Source organism: Rhinoraja longicauda, chromosome 35 (genome assembly GCF_053455715.1).
Source record: "Rhinoraja longicauda isolate Sanriku21f chromosome 35, sRhiLon1.1, whole genome shotgun sequence".
NCBI classification, from domain to species: domain Eukaryota; kingdom Metazoa; phylum Chordata; class Chondrichthyes; order Rajiformes; family Arhynchobatidae; genus Rhinoraja; species Rhinoraja longicauda.
The window spans coordinates 9,791,112-9,812,687 of record NC_135987.1 but is presented as its reverse complement, the minus strand read 5'-3'; the positions used below and the strand labels follow the sequence as shown (position 1 = coordinate 9,812,687).

At 47.7% G+C, this 21,576-nt stretch overlaps 1 protein-coding gene across 1 annotated transcript in view; it reads right to left on the bottom strand.

The window, feature by feature from the left end:
* The window catches only part of LOC144609888 (pro-neuregulin-3, membrane-bound isoform-like), a 437,458-nt gene that overhangs the window by 3,695 nt on the left and 412,187 nt on the right, over nucleotides 1–21,576 (bottom strand). Inside the window, exons 5-8 of the mRNA XM_078428270.1 lie at nucleotides 19,530–19,632; nucleotides 10,145–10,268; nucleotides 7,632–7,756; nucleotides 343–537 (exon numbers count right to left, since the gene is read on the bottom strand). Of these exons, the coding sequence (XP_078284396.1) occupies nucleotides 343–537; nucleotides 7,632–7,756; nucleotides 10,145–10,268; nucleotides 19,530–19,632 (547 nt within the window). The remainder of the gene's footprint in view (nucleotides 1–342; nucleotides 538–7,631; nucleotides 7,757–10,144; nucleotides 10,269–19,529; nucleotides 19,633–21,576) is intronic.

Below are 21,576 nucleotides of genomic sequence, written 5' to 3'. Positions count from 1 at the left end.
ACGCAGAGTGCATACAGATACATACATACAAACGCACCCATACTCACACCACACATATATACACAGACACAGACACACACACTCACATACATGCAGACACACACACAATTATTTGCAGAGAAATACACAGAAAGGCATGCACATGTACTTTTACACACATGCAGGTATGCACATTTTTGCACACTCCGGCACACTCAATACCCACACACACACAGACACACACATTCTTCTTCCTTCCACATAAACGTACACTCACATACACTGATGTGGCACAAGGCCTCACGCACACTTCCACACACGTGAACATTTACAGACTCACGTACGCACAAACGACTCTCCTACCGTTTGCTGTCCAGCAGGTCATTGTCTGTTGGAAGTTGCTCTTGCATCTGGCTGCTTGTGCTGGGCGACTTCGAGGCTGGTCCTCTTCCAAGTGAACTCGGGGAACCGTGGAGTAGCGGAGGCGAGGGGCGTGGGCTGACCCTTGAGGACATCCTGCCTAGCTGCCTCGGGCTCAGCGACGAGGAAGGGTAATACCTGTTGGCCAGAGAGACTGTTACAGTGGTCACAAGCTTACTCCACACTGAGGCAAGGGAGCGATCCTGGCTCCAAACCCTGGCCGAAAGAGGAACAGTGGGTGGGTGGAGAGTGCTAGGTCCATCCCTCCCTCCCGTGATGGACTTTATTGTTCATTCGGTTTCAATCTGTGGTCCATCCTTGTGACAAGTGTGGCCCGGCCACTCCCTCTTCTCCTCTCTCCCATCAGGCAAAAGGTATAGAATTGTGAAAACGCACACCTCCAGATTCAGGGACATTTTGTTATCAGGCAACTGAGTCATCCTACCACAACCAGAGAGCAGTGCTGAACTACTATCTGCCTCCTTGGTGACCCTCGGACTATCCTTGATCAGACTTTACTGGCTTTACCTTGCACTAAATGCTATTCCCCTCTCATGTGCCTATACGCTGTAAATGGCTCAATTGTGATCATGTACAGTGTAGTCACAGAAAAATAGGTGCAGGAGTAGGCCATTCGGCCCTTCGAGCCAGCTCCGCCATTCAATATGATCATCTAAAAGCACCATTCCTGTTTTCCCCCCATATCCCTAGATTCCGTTAACCCTAAGAGCTATATCTAACTCCCTCTTGAAAACATTCTGTGAATTGGCCTCCACTGCCTTCCGTGGCAGAGAATTCCACAGATTCACAACTCTCTGGGTGAAAAAGTTTTTCCTCATCTCAGTCCTGAATGGCCGACCCCTTATTCTTAAACAGTGACCCCCGGTTCTGGACTCCCCCAACATCGGGAACATTTTTTTCCTGCATCTAGCCTGTCCAATCCCTTAAGAAGTTGATATGTTTCTACAAGATCCCCTCTCATCCGTCTAAATCCCAGTGAATATAAGCTCAGTCTTTCTAATAAGGTGTCTGAGATTCAAACCAGATGTGGTATAAAAGCCCAAGCAGCTAAGATCTCTGCCTTCCTGAACATTTCTGAGACCAGGCCTGTCTACAGCAGGCAAGGCAAAGTACTGAAAAAACATCATCGACATTGTGGCCGCTAAATCCTCCACTTTTCAAAGCAACATCAGTGTTCTCTTCCAGCCCACCAGCCCCAGTGTTGAATTCCATCTTCCATTTAGTCGCCTGACTGGTCAAAGTGGAGAAGGGGCATTCGGGATGGGGTAGAGAGGGCTACGTGTTGATGGCACGCACAGAAACAGTGGAAGAAATATTCCACTGTAGAAGCTGCCCCCTCTCTGTCAGTCACCCCCTGCCTTATCTGTGGAGTTGACAGCCAGGAATGAACAGGTTAACCTATGATGAGGGTACGTCGGCACTGGGCCTGCACTCGCTGGAGTTTAGAAGAATGAGGGGGACCTCATTGAAACGTACAGAATAGTGAGCGGCCTGGATAGAGTGGATGTGGAGAGGATGTTTCCACCAATGGGAGAGTCTAGGACCAGAGGTCATAGCCTCAGAATTAAAGGGCGTTCTTTTAGGAAGGAGGAGAAATTTCTTTAGTCAGAGGGTGGTGAATCTGTGGAATTCTTTGCCACAGAAGGCTGTGGAGGCCAAGTCAGTGGATATTTTTATGGCAGAGATAGATAGATTCTTGATTAGTACGGGCGTCCGAGGTTATGGGGAGAAGGCAGGAGAATGGGGTGAGGAGGGAGAGATAGATCAGCCATGATTGAATGGTGGAGTGGACTTGATGGACTGAATGGCCTGAATGGCCTAATTCTACTCCTATCACTTATGACTTTATGATCTATTGTTCCCATATTGGCATCTCCACTGCCAGGGAACGTGCAAAGACAGAGCAGGTACAAGACCATCTCACCAACAAGACACTCGCTAGTTCCACCCCTTCCCCTCCCCTACCTTTTTAAAATCTAAAACTAGCTTGTTCCCTCGCCCTTCCTCATTCTCTGACCAGTCTGACTGTCCCCCTAATTACATTTTAAGTCTGCATGCTTCGTTGTCACCTTCTCCTAGCTAACAGTGATCTATTCTTCATTTTCCTTGAGCCCCATCCCCTTTGATATCTCGTTTTCACACCTTACACTTCCGTATCTCTGTGTCTCCCTCTCCCCTGATTCTCAGTCTGAAGAAGGGTCTCGACCATTCCTTCTCCAGAAAACAGGTCCTTTTCAGAATGGCAGGCAGTGACTAGTGGGGTACCGCAAGGCTCAGTGCTGGGATCCCAGCTATTGACAATATATATTAATGATTTGGACGAAGGAATTGAATGCAACATCTCCACGTTTGCGGATGACACGAAGCTGGGGGGCAGTGTTAGCTGTGAGGAGGATGCTAGGAGGCTGCAAGGTGACTTGGATAGGTTAGGTGAGTGGGCAAATGCATGGCAGATGCAGTATAATGTGGATAAATGTGAGGTTATCCACTTTGGTGGCAAGAACAGGAAAGCAGACTATTATCTGAATGGTGGCCGATTAGGAGAAGGGGAGATGCAACGAGACCTGGGTGTCGTGGTGCACCAGTCATTGAAAGTAGGCATGCAGGTGCAGCAAGCAGTGAAGAAAGCGAATGGTATGTTGGCATTCATAGCGAGGGGATTTGAGTATAGGAGCAGGGAGGTTCTGCTGCAGTTGTACAGGGCATTGGTGAGACCACACCTGGAGTATTGAGTACAGTTTTGGTCTCCTAATCTGAGGAAAGACATTCTTGCCATAGAGGGAGTGCAGAGAAGGTTCACCAGATTGATTCCTGGGATGGCAGGACTTTCATATGAAGAAAGACTGGATAGACTCGGCTTGTACTCGCTGGAATTTAGAAGATTGAGGGGGGATCTTATAGAAACTTAGAAAATTCTTAAGGGGTTGGACAGGCTAGATGCAGGAAGATTGTTCCCGATGTTGGGGAAGTCCAGAACAAGGGGTCACAGTTTAAGGATAAGGGGGAAGTCTTTTAGGACCGAAATGAGAAAGTTTTTTTTCACACAGAGAGTGGTGAGTCTGTGGAATTCTCTGCCACAGAAGGTAGTTGAGGCCAGTTCATTGGCTATATTTAAGAGGGAGTTAGATGTGGCCCTTGTGGCTAAAGGGATCAGGGGGTATGGAGAGAAGGCAAGTACGGGATACTGAGTTGGATGATCAGCCATGATCATATTGAATGGCGGTGCAGGCTCGAAGGGCCGAATGGCCTACTCCTGTACCTATTTGTTATGTTTCTATGTTTCTATGCTGCCTGTCCGCTGAGTTACTCCAGCATTCCGTGTCTATTTCCGGTTTAAACCAGCATCTTCAGTTCCTTGTTTCTGCTTCGTCACAGCTCTGGATAAGTGCTGGAGACTTCCCAAGAAGAAAGACAATCTTTCAACGTGGATAATCGCATCACTTTCTAAATCCGAGGCCGAACAGGCTCCTACTACCACAACCTTTGCACCTTTGTCTTTCCTGACCTTAGTACATTTTGAAGTTTTGATCCTTCTCTCTTAATTCTCTCCAAAATCCTTCTCAGCATCCAAAACATAGAACAGTATAGCACAAGAACAGCCCCCCTTCGGACCACAATGTCTGTGCCGAACATGATACAAGCTAAACTAATCTCATCTGCCTGTACATATAACCATATAACCATATAACAATTACAGCACGGAAACAGGCCCGTTCGGCCCTACCAGTCCACGCCGACCATTTTCTCTGACCTAATCTCATCTACCTGCTCTCAGACCATAACCCTCCAATCCCCTCCCATCCATATACCTATCCAATTTACCCTTAAATAATAAAATCGAGCCAGCCTCCACCACTTCCACCGGAAGCTCATTCCACACAGCCACCACCCTCTGAGTAAAGAAGTTACCCCTCATGTTACCCCTAAACTTTTGTCCCTTAATTCTGAAGTTATGTCCCCTTGTTGGAATCCTCCCCACTCTCAAAGGGAAAAGCCTGCCCACGTCAACTCTGTCCGTCCCTCTTAAAATTTTAAAAACCTCTATCAAGTCCCCCCTCAACCTTCTACGCTCCAAAGAATAAAGACCCAACCTGTTCAACCTCCCTCTGCAGCTTAAGTGCTGAAACCCAGGCAACATTCTAGTAAATCTCCTCTGTACCCTCTCCATTTACATGATCCATATCTCAATGCACTTTCAACTTACCCACCCCCCACGAATCTGCCCACTCATTTTCTTAACAGCCACAGCTACGCATGCGATTTTAAAAATAGCATTAAATGTGATTTCCTTTCATGAGGACTTCACACGGTGCAGCAGATCAAATTAAAGAGAGATTCTGGCCTCAGCGAGAGGGGAATATAAGAGAGGTATACTTACAGCATTAATACAGTGAGCTTGTGCGGAGTGAATGCATGAACCACTGGCCACCCCTTCCTTCCATTCTGGCATTAAAACGCAAAACAACCCATTCACGGCCAGCAAAAGAAATAAAGATTCGTAAAACTATAAAATCGCTCGGCATAGAAATGAGCTTCCTCTACCATCTTATCCTCGCTTAGTTTAGTTTAGAGACACAACACGGAACCAGGGCCTTCTGCTCAGCGACCAGCGACCGATCCCCGCTCACTCACGCTGTCCAACACCAGCGCCAAATCTTTTACATTTACACCAAGCCAATTGACCTGAACAAACCTGTACGTCTTTGGAGTGTGGGAGATTTTTAGATTTTTTTTTAGGTTTAGAGAGACAGCGCAGAAACAGGCCCTTCGGCCAACCGGGTCCGCGCCGCCCAGCGATCCCCGCACATTAACACTATCCTACACCCACTAGGGACAATTTTTACATTTGCCCAGCCAATTAACCTACAAACCTGTACGTCTTTGGAGTGTGGGAGGAAACCGAAGATCTCGGAGAAAACCCACGCAGGCCATGGGGAGAACGTACAAACTCCGTACAGACGGTGCCCGTAGTCAGGATCGAACCTGAGTCTCCGGCGCTGCATTCGCTGTAAGGCAGCAACTCTACCGCTGCGCCGCCGTGCCGCCCTTTAGAGATACAGCGAAGAAACAGACCCTTCGGCCCACCGGGTCCGCGCCGCCCAGCGATCCCCGCACACTAACACTATCCTAAGCAGGGACATATAGTCAGGAGGAAACCGAAGATCTCGTGGAAAACCCACCGGTCACGGGGGAGAAGGTACAAACTCCGTACAGACAGCGCCCGTGGTCAGGATCGAACCCGGGTGTCTAACGCTGTCAGGTGGCAACTCTACCGCTGAGCCACCGTGCTGTCCATGCCAAACTGGAAATGTAACTATACTAGTCCCGTTTGCCTGCGTGAGGCCCACATTCCCCCTGTGCTGTTCCTATCCAAGTACATGTCCAAATGCCCTTTAAACGTTTTAAGTGTATCTGTCTCTGCCACCTCCTCTCGCCACTTGTTCCACGTCACTAGGAAAAAAATACCCCTCAGATCTCATAGAACATGTAACAGTACAGCACAGGAACAGGCCCGTTCGGCCCACAATGTCTGTGGTCAACATGATGCAGTGCTAAACTAATCTCATCTGTCTGCACATGATCCAAGCACCTTCTTTCCCTGCATACCCATTTAAATTTCCTCCATATCTCTCTCCTCTCAGCTTAAACCTTTGCCCTCTAGTCTTACACTTCCCTGTTCTGGAAAAAAACCATTTTGACTATCTATCCTGTCTATGCCCCTTACAGTTTTGCAAACTTTTTGTAAAGTCACCACAAGAGCCTCTTAATTCCAGAGAGAATGAACCCAGCCGTTTCTATGCAGATGCTGGTTTACACAGAAGGTAGACACAAAATGCTGGAGTAACTCAGCGGGACAGGCAGCATCTCTGGAGGGAAGGAATGGGTGACGTTTCGGGTCGAGACCCTTCTTCAGACTGAGAGATCTGAATGGGAAACAGACAAAGTTAACAGCAAAAGTTGGCAGCCCGAAGAACTGGGAGAAGTTTAGAATTCAGCAACGATCAACCAAAAGACAGAGGGAGGGAACAGAAATTGAGTGTGAGAAAGAACTTGCAAGAAGCATAGAATTGTGTAAAAAAACTACACAATGTGTAAAAGTGAGAACTGAATGCAAAAACAGGTCTCCATGGACAGATTAGGGGATATTTAAAGTAGGGGAACAAAGAATTAGAAGTGGAAATAAACAAATTATTTGAAGATAGACACAAAATGCTGGAGTAACTCAGCAGGACAGGCTGAGTTTCGGCTCGAGAAGGGTCTCGATCAACTGAAGTCTGAAGAAGGGTTTTGACCCGAAACATCACCCATTCCTCTCTCCAGAGATGCTGCCTGTCCCGCTGAGTTACTCCAGCACTTTGTGTCTATCTTCGGTGTAAACCAGCATCTGCAGTTCCTTCCGAAACAAATACTTTGGTTCTGTTTGCATAGAAGAAGACACAAGTCAACTTTCCAGAAATGCTCGGGCAGCAAGAGTCCAATTAAAAAGTGCAATTGGTTTAAAAAAATAGGATTTTTGTAAAATGAGTGCTTAAGAAATTATTTGAAATGAAAGTACATAAATTGCTGGAAAATAATGCATTACAATGTACTAATCGGGATGGCCATGACATTCTTTGGTTGTCATCTTCCAATATACTACAGATTATGGAAACATCTATAGATTGCAGGGTAGCAGTTATCATTCTATTATTTAGAGAAGGAAAGAGAGAGAAAGCAGGAACATAGTCGGGTCACTAGCACTCGTTGTAAAGGATCTATTAACAGGATACTTAAGAAATATCGGACAAAGTTAACACGGATTTATGGAAGGGCATTGTGTTCTTACAAACATACTCTTGATTTCATGTCAGAGGAGTACAATTAAGCCATTCAGCCCATCGAGTCTACCCCGCCATTCAGCCATGGCTGATCTGTCTTTTCCTCTGAAATTCTGCCTTCTCCCCACAACCTTGTTTTTTGAGGATGTGAGAGGTAGAACAGACAATGGAGGACTAGTGGATGTGGTGTTGTTTGGATTTTCAGAAGGCCTTTCTTGATTGTTAGAGGCCTTGGATTCACAGTGGAGGTATTAGGCTTTGGAGAGATTTTGTGATGAATGTGAAATCCCTTTTTCTAGACCCATGTTGATCAACAGATGACTTTTCCTGCTCGTTCCTCGAGAGTAATGAGTTGGGTTGGCTTTGTTGGGGATGTTTTCAACGTGTATTTACCTCTGCGGTTTCCCCAATGGTTTTTGCGGTGGCGAGGATTTGGCTGGGGACAATCCAGCAGCCGAGAACTGCGATTCCAGAACTTTCCGCCGTTCGTCCCCTATGTTGGTGCCTGGCTTGGTGTACTGTAAAACACAGGAACATTAGCTCAGGGTTAGGGAGAAGCTCGCCTCGTCTCAGCAACCCTCTGTTAGCACCACCTAGGAGCTGAGTCTGTCCTCCTACCATTGACATGGAGGCTCCCCTGTAGAATATAGTCAAGAGGATTTCCTGCTCTCCTGGTAACTTCGCTCGAGTCAAGAGAGGGTCAAAAGTGTTTCATTGTCATATTAACCGAACAATAAAATGTCTACTTTATGCCTAGCAGGATAATATGCCTGTTAGCACAATACTCATAGATAGCATATAATACACAAAATAATATTCAATACATTAATGTTAGTGTGGCACAGTGGCACAGCTGGCGGAACGCATGCCTCAGGGTCCCAGGTTCGATCCTGACCTCAGGTGCTGTCTGAGTGGAGTTTGCACGTTCTCCCTGTGACTGAAGAAAGGTCTCGACCCGAAACGTCACCCATTCCTTCTCTCCCGAGATGCTGCCTGACCCGCTGAGTTACTCCAGCATTTTGTGAATAAATACCTTCGATTTAAACCGTCATCTGCAGATTTTTTTCCCTACACTCCCTGTGACCATGTGAGCTCCCTCCGGGTGCTCCGGTTTCCTACCGCATCCCAGAGACGTGCGGGTTTGGAGGTTAATCGGCCCTCTGTAAAATAGCCACCTCGTGTGCAGGGAGTGGATGCAAAAGTGGGACACCAGAGAGCTGGTGATGTCAGTGTGGACTCGGCAGGACAAAGGGCCTTCTTCCATGTTGTATCTTTCAATCATTGAGAATGCAACCTAATCCCAGGAGGTCAGGAGATATGAAACGTGGTGGAATCCGTTCACAAGGTGTTTAGCTTCTGGTACATCCCACTGTCCAGTCAACAATATAAAAATAAATGATAGTAAAAGGATCGGCACGGTGGCACAGGGGTAGAGTTGCTGCCTTGCAGCGCCGGAGAGCCTGGTTCGATCCTGACTACGGGCGCCGTCTGTACGGAGTTTGTACGTTCCCACCGTGACTGCGTGGGTTTTCTCCGAGATCTTTGGTTTCCTGACTCCTTCCAAAGACGTACAGGTATGCAGGTTAATTGACTTGGTATAAGTGTAAATTGTCCCGAGTGTGTGTAGGATAGTGTTAATGTGCGGGGATCGCTGGTCGGCATGGACTCGGTGGGCCGAAGGGCCTGTTTCTGCGCTGTATCTCTAAACTAAACTAAACTAAGCTAAAAACAAAAGAAATGCTCATGCTGGAAATTGGAAACAAGAATAGAAAGTGTTGGAAACTCTCAGCAGATCAGGGAGAATCTGCAGAAAGAGAAACAAAGTTAATGTAAGAAGATAACTGCAGATGCTGGTACAAATCGAAGGTATTTATTCACAAAATGCTGGAGTAACTCAGCAGGTCAGGCAGCATCTCGGGAGAGAAGGAATGGGTGACGTTTCGGGTTGAGACCCTTCTTCAGTCTGAAGAAGGGTCTCGACCCGAAACGTCACCCATTCCTTCTCTCCCGAGATGCTGCCTGACCTGCTGAGTTACTCCAGCATTTTGTGAACAAAGTTAATGTTTCAGGTAGCTGATCCTTATTCAGAACTGTGAAAGAGAGGAACCAAGATTGAATAGCAAAGGTAGGGGAGGGGAAGGGGTGGAACAAAGTAATTTATCTGAAAGGGTGAGGTGACGATTGACATCGAGATAAGTCGTTAATTTGGCATTTAAAGAGTGATAAAAAGGTCTGATGCGTGTCAATAATAGATCAGTGTATGCTAATAGAAGGGGAAAAATTAACTGAGCCAAAGTCACAGATAATTTACAGAAAAAGGACATAGACACAATGCTGGATTAATTCAGCGAGTCAGGCAGTCTCTCTGGAGATAAAGAATGGGCCACGTTTCCTGTTGGGCCCCTTCTTCAGACTAGGCCAGTTTAGTTTAGTGCAGAGATAGAGCGTGGAAACAGGCCCTTCGGCCCACTGAATCCGTGCTGACCAGCGATCCCCGCACACTCACACTATCCTACACACACTAGGGGCAATTTACAACTACACCAAGCCAACTAACCTGCAAACCTGTGCGTCTTTGGAGTGTGGGGGGAAACCAGAGTTCCTGGAGAAAACCCACGTGGTCACGGGGAGAAGGTACAAGCTCCATGCAGACAGCACCCGTAGTCAGGATCCAACCCAGGTCTCTGGCTCTGTAAGAAAGCAACTCTACCACTTGGTTAAAATGGTTAACCAATGGTTAATAGACCTGTTTGTGTCTGGTTGGGTTCTCAGAGGTCAGAGAATTGGATATTGAGCTGGGAAGACTGCAATGTTACCCGTCAGAAGATGCGGTGTAGTAGTAACAAAGCCTATTTGACGCTGTCACTTCCAAAGGAGCTCTCTCGTCCCAGCCGGCAGCTGCTCACCTTCTCCAGGGGCAAGACGCTCTGATGAGGACTGTCCGGTCTGTTCACATCCGCGGCGTTCAGACTGTAGCTCTTTGCAAAGCGAATCTCCTTGCCTTGGACTCGCAACTTCTGTCTTTGTTTTCTGGTGAAACAGAGAGCATTTTCACGCCCTGCAAACCTCAGCAGTTAGCCCGTGAGCTGTGCCACAGAAGGCCCTGGAGGCCAAGTCAATGGACACATTTAAGGCAGAGATAGATTGACTCTTGATCAGTACGTGCTTCAGGAGTTATGGGGAGAAGGCAGGAGAATGGGGTGAGCAGGGAGAGATAGATCAGCAATGATTGAACATGGGGGGTAGACTTGATGGGTGGAATGGCCTAATTCTGCTCCTATCACTGATGAACTTATGATTGCTACATGCACTGCACTGGGTGAAAGGGAGACAATCTACATTGTGCTTGTAGATTCTGCACAAGTCAAGCACATGGCATGTAAGATGGAGACCTTCCTTCATGGCCAGTATTGCCCCGTTAAAATCGCTCTCCTCAGTTTTGCATTGTGATCCAGAAAGTTATCAGATCACTGGGGAAATGAATTAAGTTTAGACTATGAGTTTCTAGAAGTACAACGTGGAAACAGGCAGAGAGAGAGAGAGAGAGAGAGAGAAGAGAGAGAGAGAGAGAGAGAAGAGAGAAGGAGAGAGAAGACAGAGAGAGAGAGAGAGAGAGAGAGAGAGAGAGAGAGAGAGAGAGAGAGAGAGAGAGAGAGAGAGAAGGAGAGAGAGAGAGAGAGAGAGAGAGAGAGAGAGAGAGAGAGAGAGAGAGAGAGAGAGAGAGAGAGAGAGAGAGAGAGAGAGAGAGAGGGAGGAGAGGGAGAGGGAGAGGGAGAGGGAGAGAGAGAGAGAGAGGGAGAGAGAGAGAGAGGGAGGGAGAGAGAGAGAGAGAGAGAGAGAGAGAGAGAGAGAGAGAGGGAGGGAGGGAGGGAGGGAGAGGGGGAGGGAGAGGGAGAGGGAGAGAGGGAGAGAGAGAGAGAGAGAGAGAGAGAGAGAGAGAGAGAGAGAGAGAGAGAGAGAGAGAGAGAGAGAGAGAGATAGAGAGAGAGAGAGAGAGAGAGAGCGCGCGCTAGCGCTTTGGAGTGTGAGAGGAAATCGGAGCAGCTGGAGAAAACCCATGCAGGTCACGGGGTGAACGTACAAACTCCGTACAGGCGTCACCCATAGTCGGGATCGAACCCGGGTCTCTGGCGCTTTAAGGCAGCAACTCTACCGCTGCGCCCCTGGTTCAGATTCGGCTGGTGTGGTGGCACCACAGTTAGTGCCGCTGCCGCACTGCCCTACCATCATTCTCTCACCTCCAGGTTTCCCCACCCTTCACAATACCATCAATCTGACTCCCAACAAGAAAAGTCTCGACCCGAAACATCACCGTTCCTTCTCTCCAGAGGTGCTGCCTGTCCCGCTGAGTTACTCCAGCTTTTTGTGTCTATCTCCGGTTTAAACCAGCATCTGCAGTTCCTTCCCACACAAGAACATTTATTTCCATGCAATAACTCTAAGTGAAACTGAACTAAATTTTGCTGGTCTTGAGAACCGGCAAATAAAAAATGCATGAGAAACCTCTTACAGTGGCTAGGAACTGTGAGAACAGCAGGCATGAATATGACTTAGACTGAAGGGATCGAATGGGGGTAAAATCCTCGGAGATTTAGAATAGTCCCAGATTAAATGCACCAATCTGCTCTGCTGGGCTTGGCTCAATAATATGAGTGACCACACTCCAAATGCAACATACCCCAAGGAAGGGCGGGGAAAAATTCACCGGGCGGCACGTTGGCGCAGCGGTAGAGGATTGGGACTCTTTTAAAGAGCAACAAAAGTTAACTAAAAAGGCAATACGGGGAGAAAAGATGAGGTACGAGGGTAAACTAGCCAATAATATAAAGGAGGATAGCAAAAGTTTTTTTAGGTACGTGAAGAGGAAAAAAATAGTCAAGGCAAATGTGGGTCCCTTGAAGACAGAAGCAGGGGAATTTATTATGGGGAACAAAGAAATGGCAGACGAGTTAAACCGTTACTTTGGATCTGTCTTCACTGAGGAAGATACACACAATCTCCCAAATGTTCTAGGGGCCGGAGAACCTAGGGTGATGGAGGAACTGAAGGAAATCCACATTAGGCAGGAAATGGTTTTGGGTAGACTGATGGGACTGAAGGCTGATAAATCCCCAGGGCCTGATGGTCTGCATCCCAGAGTACTTAAGGAGGTGGCTCTAGAAATAGTGGAAGCATTGATCATTTTTCAATGTTCTATAGATTCAGGATCAGTTCCTGTGGATTGGAGGATAGCAAATGTTATCCCACTTTTTAAGAAAGGAGGGAGAGAGAAAACGGGTAATTATAGACCAGTTAGTCTGACATCAGTGGTGGGGAAGATGCTGGAGTCAATTATAAAAGACGAAATTGCTGAGCATTTGGATAGCAGTAACGGGATCATTCCGAGTCAGCATGGATTTACGAAGGGGAAATCATGCTTGACAAATCTACTGGAATTTTTTGAGGATGTAACTAGGAAAATTGACAAGGGAGAGTCAGTGGATGTGGTGTACCTCGACTTTCAGAAAGCCTTCGACAAGGTCCCACATAGGAGATTAGTGGGCAAAATTAGGGCACATGGTATTGGGGGTAGGGTACTGACATGGATAGAAAATTGGTTGACAGACAGAAAGCAAAGAGTGGGGATAAATGGGTCCCTTTCGGAATGGCAGGCAGTGACCAGTGGGGTACCGCAAGGTTCGGTGCTGGGACCCCAGCTATTTACGATATATATTAATGACTTAGACGAAGGGATTAAAAGTACCATTAGCAAATTTGCAGATGATACTAAGTTGGGGGGTAGTGTGAATTGTGAGGAAGATGCAATAAGGCTGCAGGGTGACTTGGACAGGTTGTGTGAGTGGGCGGATACATGGCAGATGCAGTTTAATGTAGATAAGTGTGAGGTTATTCACTTTGGAAGTAAGAATAGAAAGGCAGATTATTATCTGAATGGTGTCAAGTTAGGAGGAGGGGGAGTTCAACGAGATCTGGGTGTCCTAGTGCATCAGTCAATGAAAGGAAGCATGCAGGTACAGCAGGCAGTGAACAAAGCCAATGGAATGTTGGCCTTCGTAACAAGAGGAGTTGAGTATAGGAGCAAAGAGGTCCTTCTACAGTTGTACCGGGCCCTGGTGAGACCGCACCTGGAGTACTGTGTGCAGTTTTGGTCTCCAAATTTGAGGAAGGATGTTCTTGCTATGGAGGGCGTGCAGCGTAGGTTCACTAGGTTAATTCCCGGAATGGCGGGACTGTCGTATGTTGAAAGGCTGGAGCGATTGGGCTTGTATACACTGGAATTTAGAAGGATGAGGGGGGATCTTATTGAAACATATAAGATAATTAGGGGATTGGACACATTAGAGGCAGATAACATGTTCCCAATGTTGGGGGAGTCCAGAACAAGGGGCCACAGTTTGAGAATAAGGGGTAGGCCATTTAGAACGGAGATGAGGAAGAACTTTTTCAGTCAGAGAGTGATGAAGGTGTGGAATTTTCTGCCTCAGAGGGCAGTGGAGGCCAGTTCGTTGGATGCTTTCAAGAGAGAGCTGGATAGAGCTCTTAAGGATAGCGGAGTGAGGGGGTATGGGGAGAAGGCAGGAACGGGGTACTGATTGAGAGTGATCAGCCATGATCGCATTGAATGGCGGTGCTGGCTCGAAGGGATGAATGGCCTACTCCTGCACCTATTGTCTATTGTCTATTGTCTAGAGCTACTGCCTTACAGTGCCAGAAATCCAGGTTCAATCCTGACTATGGGCACTGTTTCCACAGAGTTTGTACGTTCCCTCATGACCTGCATGGGTTTTCTCCGATCCTTTTTTAGATTTTTAAAAAGATTTTTAGAGATACAGCGCGGAAACAGGCCCTTCGGCCCACCGGGTCCACGCCGCCCAGCGATCCCCGCACATTAACAATATCCTACACACACTGGGGACAATTTTTACATTTACCCAGTCAATTAACCTACATACCTGTACGTCTTTGGAGTGTGGGAGGAAACCGAAGATCTCGGAGAAAACCCACGCAGGTCACGGGGAGAACGTACAAACTCCGTACAGACGGCGCCCGTAGTCAGGATCGAACCTGAGTCTCCGGCGCTACATTCGCTGTAAGGCAGCAACTCTACCGCTGCGCCCTAATCGTCAGTTTCCTCCCGCACACACCAGAGAGTACAGGTGTGTAGGTTAATTGGCTTGGTACAAATGTAAAAAATGTCCCTCGTGTGCGTAGGGTAGTGCTAATGTGTGGGTATTGGCGGTCGTTGCGGATTCGGAGGCCCAAAGGGCCTGTTTCCACGCTGTTTCTCTAAACTAAACTAAACTAATCTAAAATGCAAGTGTGATTGTGAATCATCCTGGAGCCCTCGACACACTGGGTGGGAAGTGTCGATGCCTCCGAGATAGCATGGCTTGAGATCAATCCCACCCAGAAGCATCCTTGCCCACAAGCCTGGCACCACATGCAGTGAGTGGCAACAGGGCTGTGCCTGACAGATTGCCAAGGCTTTAGGATTGCCGTGGAGAGTGGGAGAGATCTCAAGGATGTTGCTCCTAGCAACCCTGCAGTACAATGGAATGCCTGTGATTTGCACTGTGAGCTGCAATGTAAAACGCTTTGCTGCGGGCTACGCCTGGCTTTGGTCTATGGTTGGGGGGCCCACAGCTCATGGCAGAGTGATTGCTGATGAGAGACGGACAAAATGGCAAATCCGCCCAGGATTTGAGTTTAGGAGCAGGGAGGTTCTACTGCAGGTCTACTGCAGTTGTACAGGGCCTTGGTGAGACCGCACCTGGAGTATTGTGTGCAGTTTTGGTCTCCTAACCTGAGGAGAGACGTTCTTGCCTTAGAGGGAGTACAGAGAAGGTTCACTAGATTGATCCCTGGGATGGCGGGACTTTCATATGAAGAAAGACTGGATAGACTAGGCTTGTACTCGCTGGAATTTAGAAGACTGAGGGGGGATCTTATAGAAACATATAAAATTCTTAAGGGGTTGGAGAGGCTAGATGCGGGAAGATTGTTCCCGATGTTGGGGGAGTCCAGAACCAGGGGTCACAGCTTAAGGATAAGGGGGAAGTCTTTTAGGACCGAGATGAGAAAACATTTCTTCACACAGAGAGTGGTGAGTCTGTGGAATTCTCTGCCACAGTAGGTAGTTGAGGCCAGTTCATTGGCTATATTTAAGAGGGAGTTAGATGTGGCCCTTTTTGCTAAAGGGATCAGGGGGTATGGAGAGAAGGCAGGTACAGGTTACTGAGCTGGATGATCAGTCATGATCATATTGGATGGCGGTGCAGGCTTGAAGGGCCGAATGGCCTACTCCTGCACCTATTTTCTATGTTTCTATGTTGAATGTTTCCACTGAACATAATGGATGTGGGTGGATGGATGATCCAATGGTGTAGTGGTAGAGTCACATCACAAGGAAACAGGGCCCTTGGCTCACCTTGTCCTTGCCGACAAAGATGCCTCACCTCATTTCCAGACCCCTTGCCTCTGGGTCTATATCATAAGTTCATAAGTTCTAGGCCACTTGGCCAATCAAGTCTACTCTGCCATTCAATCATGGCTGATCTGTCTTTCCCTCTCAACCCCATTCTCCTGCCTTCTCCCCATAACCCCTGACACCCGTACTAGTCAAGAATCTGTCAATCTCCACCTTAAAAATATCCATTGGCCAGGCCTCCACAGCCATCTGTGGCAATGAGCTCCACAGATTCACAAATGAAATTCCTTCTCATCTTCCTTTTATTGTGAGGCTATGGCCTCTGGTCCTGGACTCTCCCACTAGTGGAAACATCCTCTCCACATCCACTCTATCCAAGCCATGTCAGGGCTTCCCACTGGCGTCAGTGATTTATCCAGCACAAAGACAGGCCTTTCAGCCCAACATGTCCGTGCCTACCAAGATGCCCTATCTAAGATAATCCCATTTGCCCGCATTTGGCCCATATCCTTCTAAACATTTCCTATCCATATACATGTCCAAACATCTTCTAAACGCAGTCCGAGTATCTGCCTCAACTATCTCCTCTGGCAGCTCATTTCATAGACCCAGGGAATGAAGCACTAATGAAAATGAGGTGGGGGTGTCAGGGAATGAGGCACTGATTAACTGTTCTATTTGGGAAGAGAGGACACCAACAAGGACATTGAGCTGGGCGAGCAATGGCCAGAGGATGGAAGGCAGAGTGGCGGAGGCAGGAGGTCACACGATGGAAGCAGATGGTGACCACATGCTGAAGGTACATTGGACACCAGTGGCCAGGAAACAGAAGCCCACAGACAGCCTCTGACTCAAAGTGCTGGAGTAACTCAGAAGGTCAGGCAAGCAGCTCTGGTGAACATGGATAGATGATACTTTACAGTCGGGTCTGGACCCGAAAGGTCACATCTCCATGTTCTCCACAAGGGTCTCCTGACTTGCTGAGTTGCTCTGTCACTTTGTGTGATTTTGGAAATCAGCATCTGCAGTTCCTTGCGTCCACAGACTTTCAGATTCAGCCACTTCACCAAAACCCATGGGATGGAGGGGAGTGCAAAATTCCCAGGGAATGGTGGAGATCGGACTGATTCCCAGGGATGAAGGAGGTTGGCAACATCTCCACGGATTGAAGTAAACGGACAAATCTCCATTGCTTCCGAGAGTAGCTTCCGAGAGTTGGAGAGGTAGGATTTATTACCACAGGTAGGGAGGTCATGTGGCAGTTGGAAAGACGTTGGGGAGACCACATTTAGAATATCATGTTCAGTTCTGGGCACCGTGTTATAGGAAAGATATTGTCAAGCTTGAAAGGGTTCAGAGAAGATTTATGAGGATGTTGCCAGGACTAGAGGGTGTGAGCTACAGGGAGAGGTTGAGTAGGCTGGGTCTCTATTCCTTGGAGCGCAGGAGGATGAGGGCTGATCTTATAGAGGTGTATAAAATCATGAGAGGAATAGATTGGATAGATGCACAGGATCTCTTACCCAGAGTTGGTGAATCGAGGACCGGAGGACATAGGTTCAAGGTGAAGGGCAAAAGTTTTAATAGGAATCTGAGGGGTAACTTTTTCACACAATGGGTGGTGGGTGTATGGAACAAGCTTTCAGAGGAGGTAGTTGAGGCTGGGACTATCCCAACGTTTAAGAAACAGTTGGACAGGTACATGGATAGGACAGGTTTGGAGGGATATGGACCAAATGCAGGCAAGTGGGATTAGTGTAGCTGGGATATGTTGGCCAGTGTGAGAACGTTGGGCCGAAGGGCCTGTTTCCACACTGCATCACTCTATGACCTCTATGTGGAGATTTGCCCAATTCCAAGATGTGGAGTGACTGCTGAACCCAGTAGATGGAGGAGACTGGATCAATCTCCGTGCACAGATCTCCAACCAGAGTGTGGAACAAATGGACCGGGATAAAGGGTCAGATCTGGTCTCATCTGCATTTTCTTTCTCAGTCTGCAGCAGCTGTTCAGATTTGCTTGGCAATATTTTCTGATCTCCAGTCATCCTGACAAGACGATAGATCAGAATCCATTAACGATGTTGCCACTCTGACCAGCGCTGTGCTGGGCTGTGGTCTCCTACACTCTGTGTCCACGGCCCCAGGGTGACCAGGCAATTTTATCATCGTCCGTACCGAGCCAATCGGTCTGAAAATATCACCCCAGTCCTCCTGAGAGTGCGGTCGTTGCTCGTTTCAATGAGGAGTTTTACTGCTGCGGTGACCTGATTGCCAGTGTTTTAATTAAATTTAATTATCTCTCTCCCTGTTATTGCATCCGACTGGAAAACTGGTGATGACAGCGGCTTCGATGAATGGCCTGGCCTGGACAGAAATGAATTTGTCAGGGCTGTGATTTCAGGAGGATTGCTGCCTTCCATCTGATTGTACATCAAATAAATAGACAGGGCATTTAAAATTAATTAGGCCTCGGACTGATCGCGCGCCGGTCGAAAGCAGAGGGACTAGATGGAGAGGCTCTGTATGAATATCTCTTGGCTCAGCCAAATGGGGAGAGGCTACAACGAGATCGCGCCTGGATTAGCCAGGAAATAGTCTCAGTAGTTCCCTGATAGAAAATAGGATGGGGTGCAGATAGGATAGACAGTCAGAACCAGCATGGAAATGTCAATCTCAATCTCGTTGTACCCCTGTACAATGACAATAAAGATATATTGTATTGTAAAAAAAAGGATACAGGGCATAGCTTTCAGATGAGAGGGGCAGAGTTTAACCCGTTCAATGCCACCACCTAGTATATTCAGGTCATATAGTCAAAGAGTCATACAGTGTGGAAACAGGCCCTTCAGCCCAACTTGCCCACACCGGCCAACATGTCCCAGCTACACTAGTCCCACCTGCCTGCGTTTGGTCCATATCCCTCCAAACTTGCCCTATCCATGTACCTGTCTCACTGTTTCTTCAGCGTTGGGATAGTCCCAGCCTCAACATAAGGTCATGGCCAAGAGTGAAAAAAAAAAATTGGCAGTGAACAGATTAAAGGAGGTAGTGGAGCAAGTTTTCTACACAGAAAGCAGTGGGTGTCTGGAACACGCTGTCAGGGGTGGTGGTGAAGGCAGATATGATGGTGGAGTTTGAGAGGCTTTTGATCTGCAGGGAATGGAGTGATCTGGATTATGTGAAGGCAGGTGAGATTGGATTATCTTGGCACAGACACTGAGGGCCAAAGGGCCTGTTTCTTCGCCGTGCCATTCGATGTGTATTGATCAGTGTGAGGCTGTACATCAGGGAGGCTGTGTGTATGGGTGGGATTCATGTTGGGGTGAGTAGTCAGAAGGCAGCCCACAGTCAATGGACAGCCAATGTCCAGGGAACGTGTACCCCAGTGAGAGTCATTGCCTGTGGAGATCACAGCACCACTAGGGGACTCCTTCCCCTGTGACGGTCAGTGTATCTAGGACCCACTCCCCGAGTGAGCGTCAGGGCTTTGTGGGCTAGGTCTGGCTCTTTAGTAGCTCGGTCTCCCTTCAGGACCAACCCTCTGACAGGAGAGGGCTCCCTCTATAGCTCGACCTTGTGGTGTTATCTTGCGATCCCCACCTCACACATCGATAGTCCCTCAGTGTTACACTGGCCCAGGTTCTAATCTCAGTGACGCAGCGCAGGAGTGAACTCACAACCTAGGACCAAGGCCGTGAGAGGGCTCCCCTGCTGAGCAAACAGACAGCAAACGCATTATCACGGGAGCGGACTTATCCAGGTAAACTGGACACAGTGGATGGAAACTGGCAGAGCTCACGGGAAGCCTGGGGACTTTCAGACAAGGTTTAAGTGCCACAGATCCAGCAGGAATGGACTTACTTTGTTTTGAAGTAAAGAACCACGCAAAGCATCCCGACCACTGTCAGCCCGATTGTGATGCAGGTTATTGACATGATCTGTCGCTGGTACAGATCCTCGCTCTCTGTGGACAGAAACACAGGCAGAGAAAATCACCATTTGTCACACCAGCCTGGGAGTGCCCTCGTGACCAGGCACATCGATATGAACACTTACTTTCAGAAGCATTCTCATTACGATGGGTGATTTGTGTGGTCACACTTTTGTATATATGTGGTCTGTTTTCATGTGTGTGTGTGTGTGTGTGTGCACATGTGTCTGCGTGTTTGTGCAATTTTATGTGTGTGCATTTATCTGTGTACATATTCATGTGTGTTCATGCTAATTGTGTGTGTGTGTGTGTGTGTGCATGTATGTATGTATGTATGTTATACATGGAGGTATACTTGTGTGTGTACTTTTCATGTGTGTGTATATGTAGTGGTGTGTTTCATGCATGTAGTGGCGTGTTTCATGCATGTAGTGGTGTGTTTCATGCATTGATGTGTGCACGTATGTGCAAGTGCCTCTACACATATCGTATGTGTGTCTGTATTTGCAGGTGCTTCCGTGTGCATGTGTGTGCGCGCGCGTATGTTGTACCTCTGTACAATAACAATAAAGATACATTGTATTGTATGTGTGCATGTGTTTGTGTGTGTGTGTAATGTGTGCTTGCATGGATGTGTGTATGTGCATGTGTGTGTGCATGTGTGCACGTTTGTGTGTGCGCATATGTGTGTATGCTTATGTGTGCATGCACATGTGTGCATGTGTATTTTTGTGTGTGTGCTGGCTGAGTAAGTGTGTGTTTGTATATGTGCATGTGTGTGTGTTTGTGTGTGGATGTGCGTGTGTTTGTGAGCATGTGTGTGTGTGTGTGTGTGTGTGTGTGTAATGTGTGCTTGCGTGCATGTGTGTATGTGAATGTGTGTGTGCATGTGTGCACATTTGTGTGTGCACATATGTGTGTACGCGTATGCGTGCACACACATGTGTGCATGTGTTTTTTTGTGTGTGTGCAGGCTGAGTAAGTGTGTGTTTGTATATGTGCATGTGTGTGTGTTTGTGTGTGGATGTGCGTGTGTTTGTGAGCATGTGTGTGTGTGTGTATGTATGTGCGTGTGGGTGAGTGCGTGTGTGTATGTGCATGGATGGGAGTGTGTGTGAGCATGTGTGCGTATGTGTGTATTTTGATGGATAGGATGATCTCTTCGACCTGCACTTTCATCGTGTGCTTATTGCAGAGTTTTGCTTCACTCGGCTGAATCGCACCACATGCAACCCCCTGTTCCCATTGACGGGGTGCTGGGAATGCATGGGGTTCACATGGCGGCTGATGGATTCAGTGAATGGATTCGACCAGTTCAAACCCAAATCACACCCACGCCAGGCCTTTGATTTAGAATGCACACATCTACAAATGGAATTCATGAAAATGAAAAGCTAAATTAATTTTGCTGGAGTGTTGCCCTGAGGGTTCAAAGTGAGGATCTGGGATTTGGGAGGATTCCAAAGCCAGGACGGGAGGTGAATCAATGTCCTGGAGGACCGAGGGGTGAGCCGTGTAATCAAGCCCAGGATGGATGAGAGAGCACCGCTTCTCAGAGAGTTGAATGGAGCAGTGCAGAGGAAGCTTCAATCAACATTTAACATGTGCTGTACCCATGCTGGGGATCTTCAATGGTGCCGTGTAGAAGGAGCCCTAACCTGCATGAACATGGAATAGGATTGTGGGGAGAATAACATGGGATCAATGTAAAGGGTAGTATAAGAAAATAACTGCAGATGCTGGTACAAATCGAAGGTATTTATTCACAAAATGCTGGAGTAACTCAGCAGGTCAGGCAAAGGGATGCTTGATGGTTAGTACAGAGTTGATGGGACGAAGGGCCTGTTCATGCCATTGTCCAGATTGGTGGATGTGTTGCTAGAGGAGGCAATTTGTAGATCTGGTCTTGGTCAGCACGGGGGACAATGACACGGGTGGGGGTTGGTTGACTGTATTATTGAAAGTGATTTTTTTCCT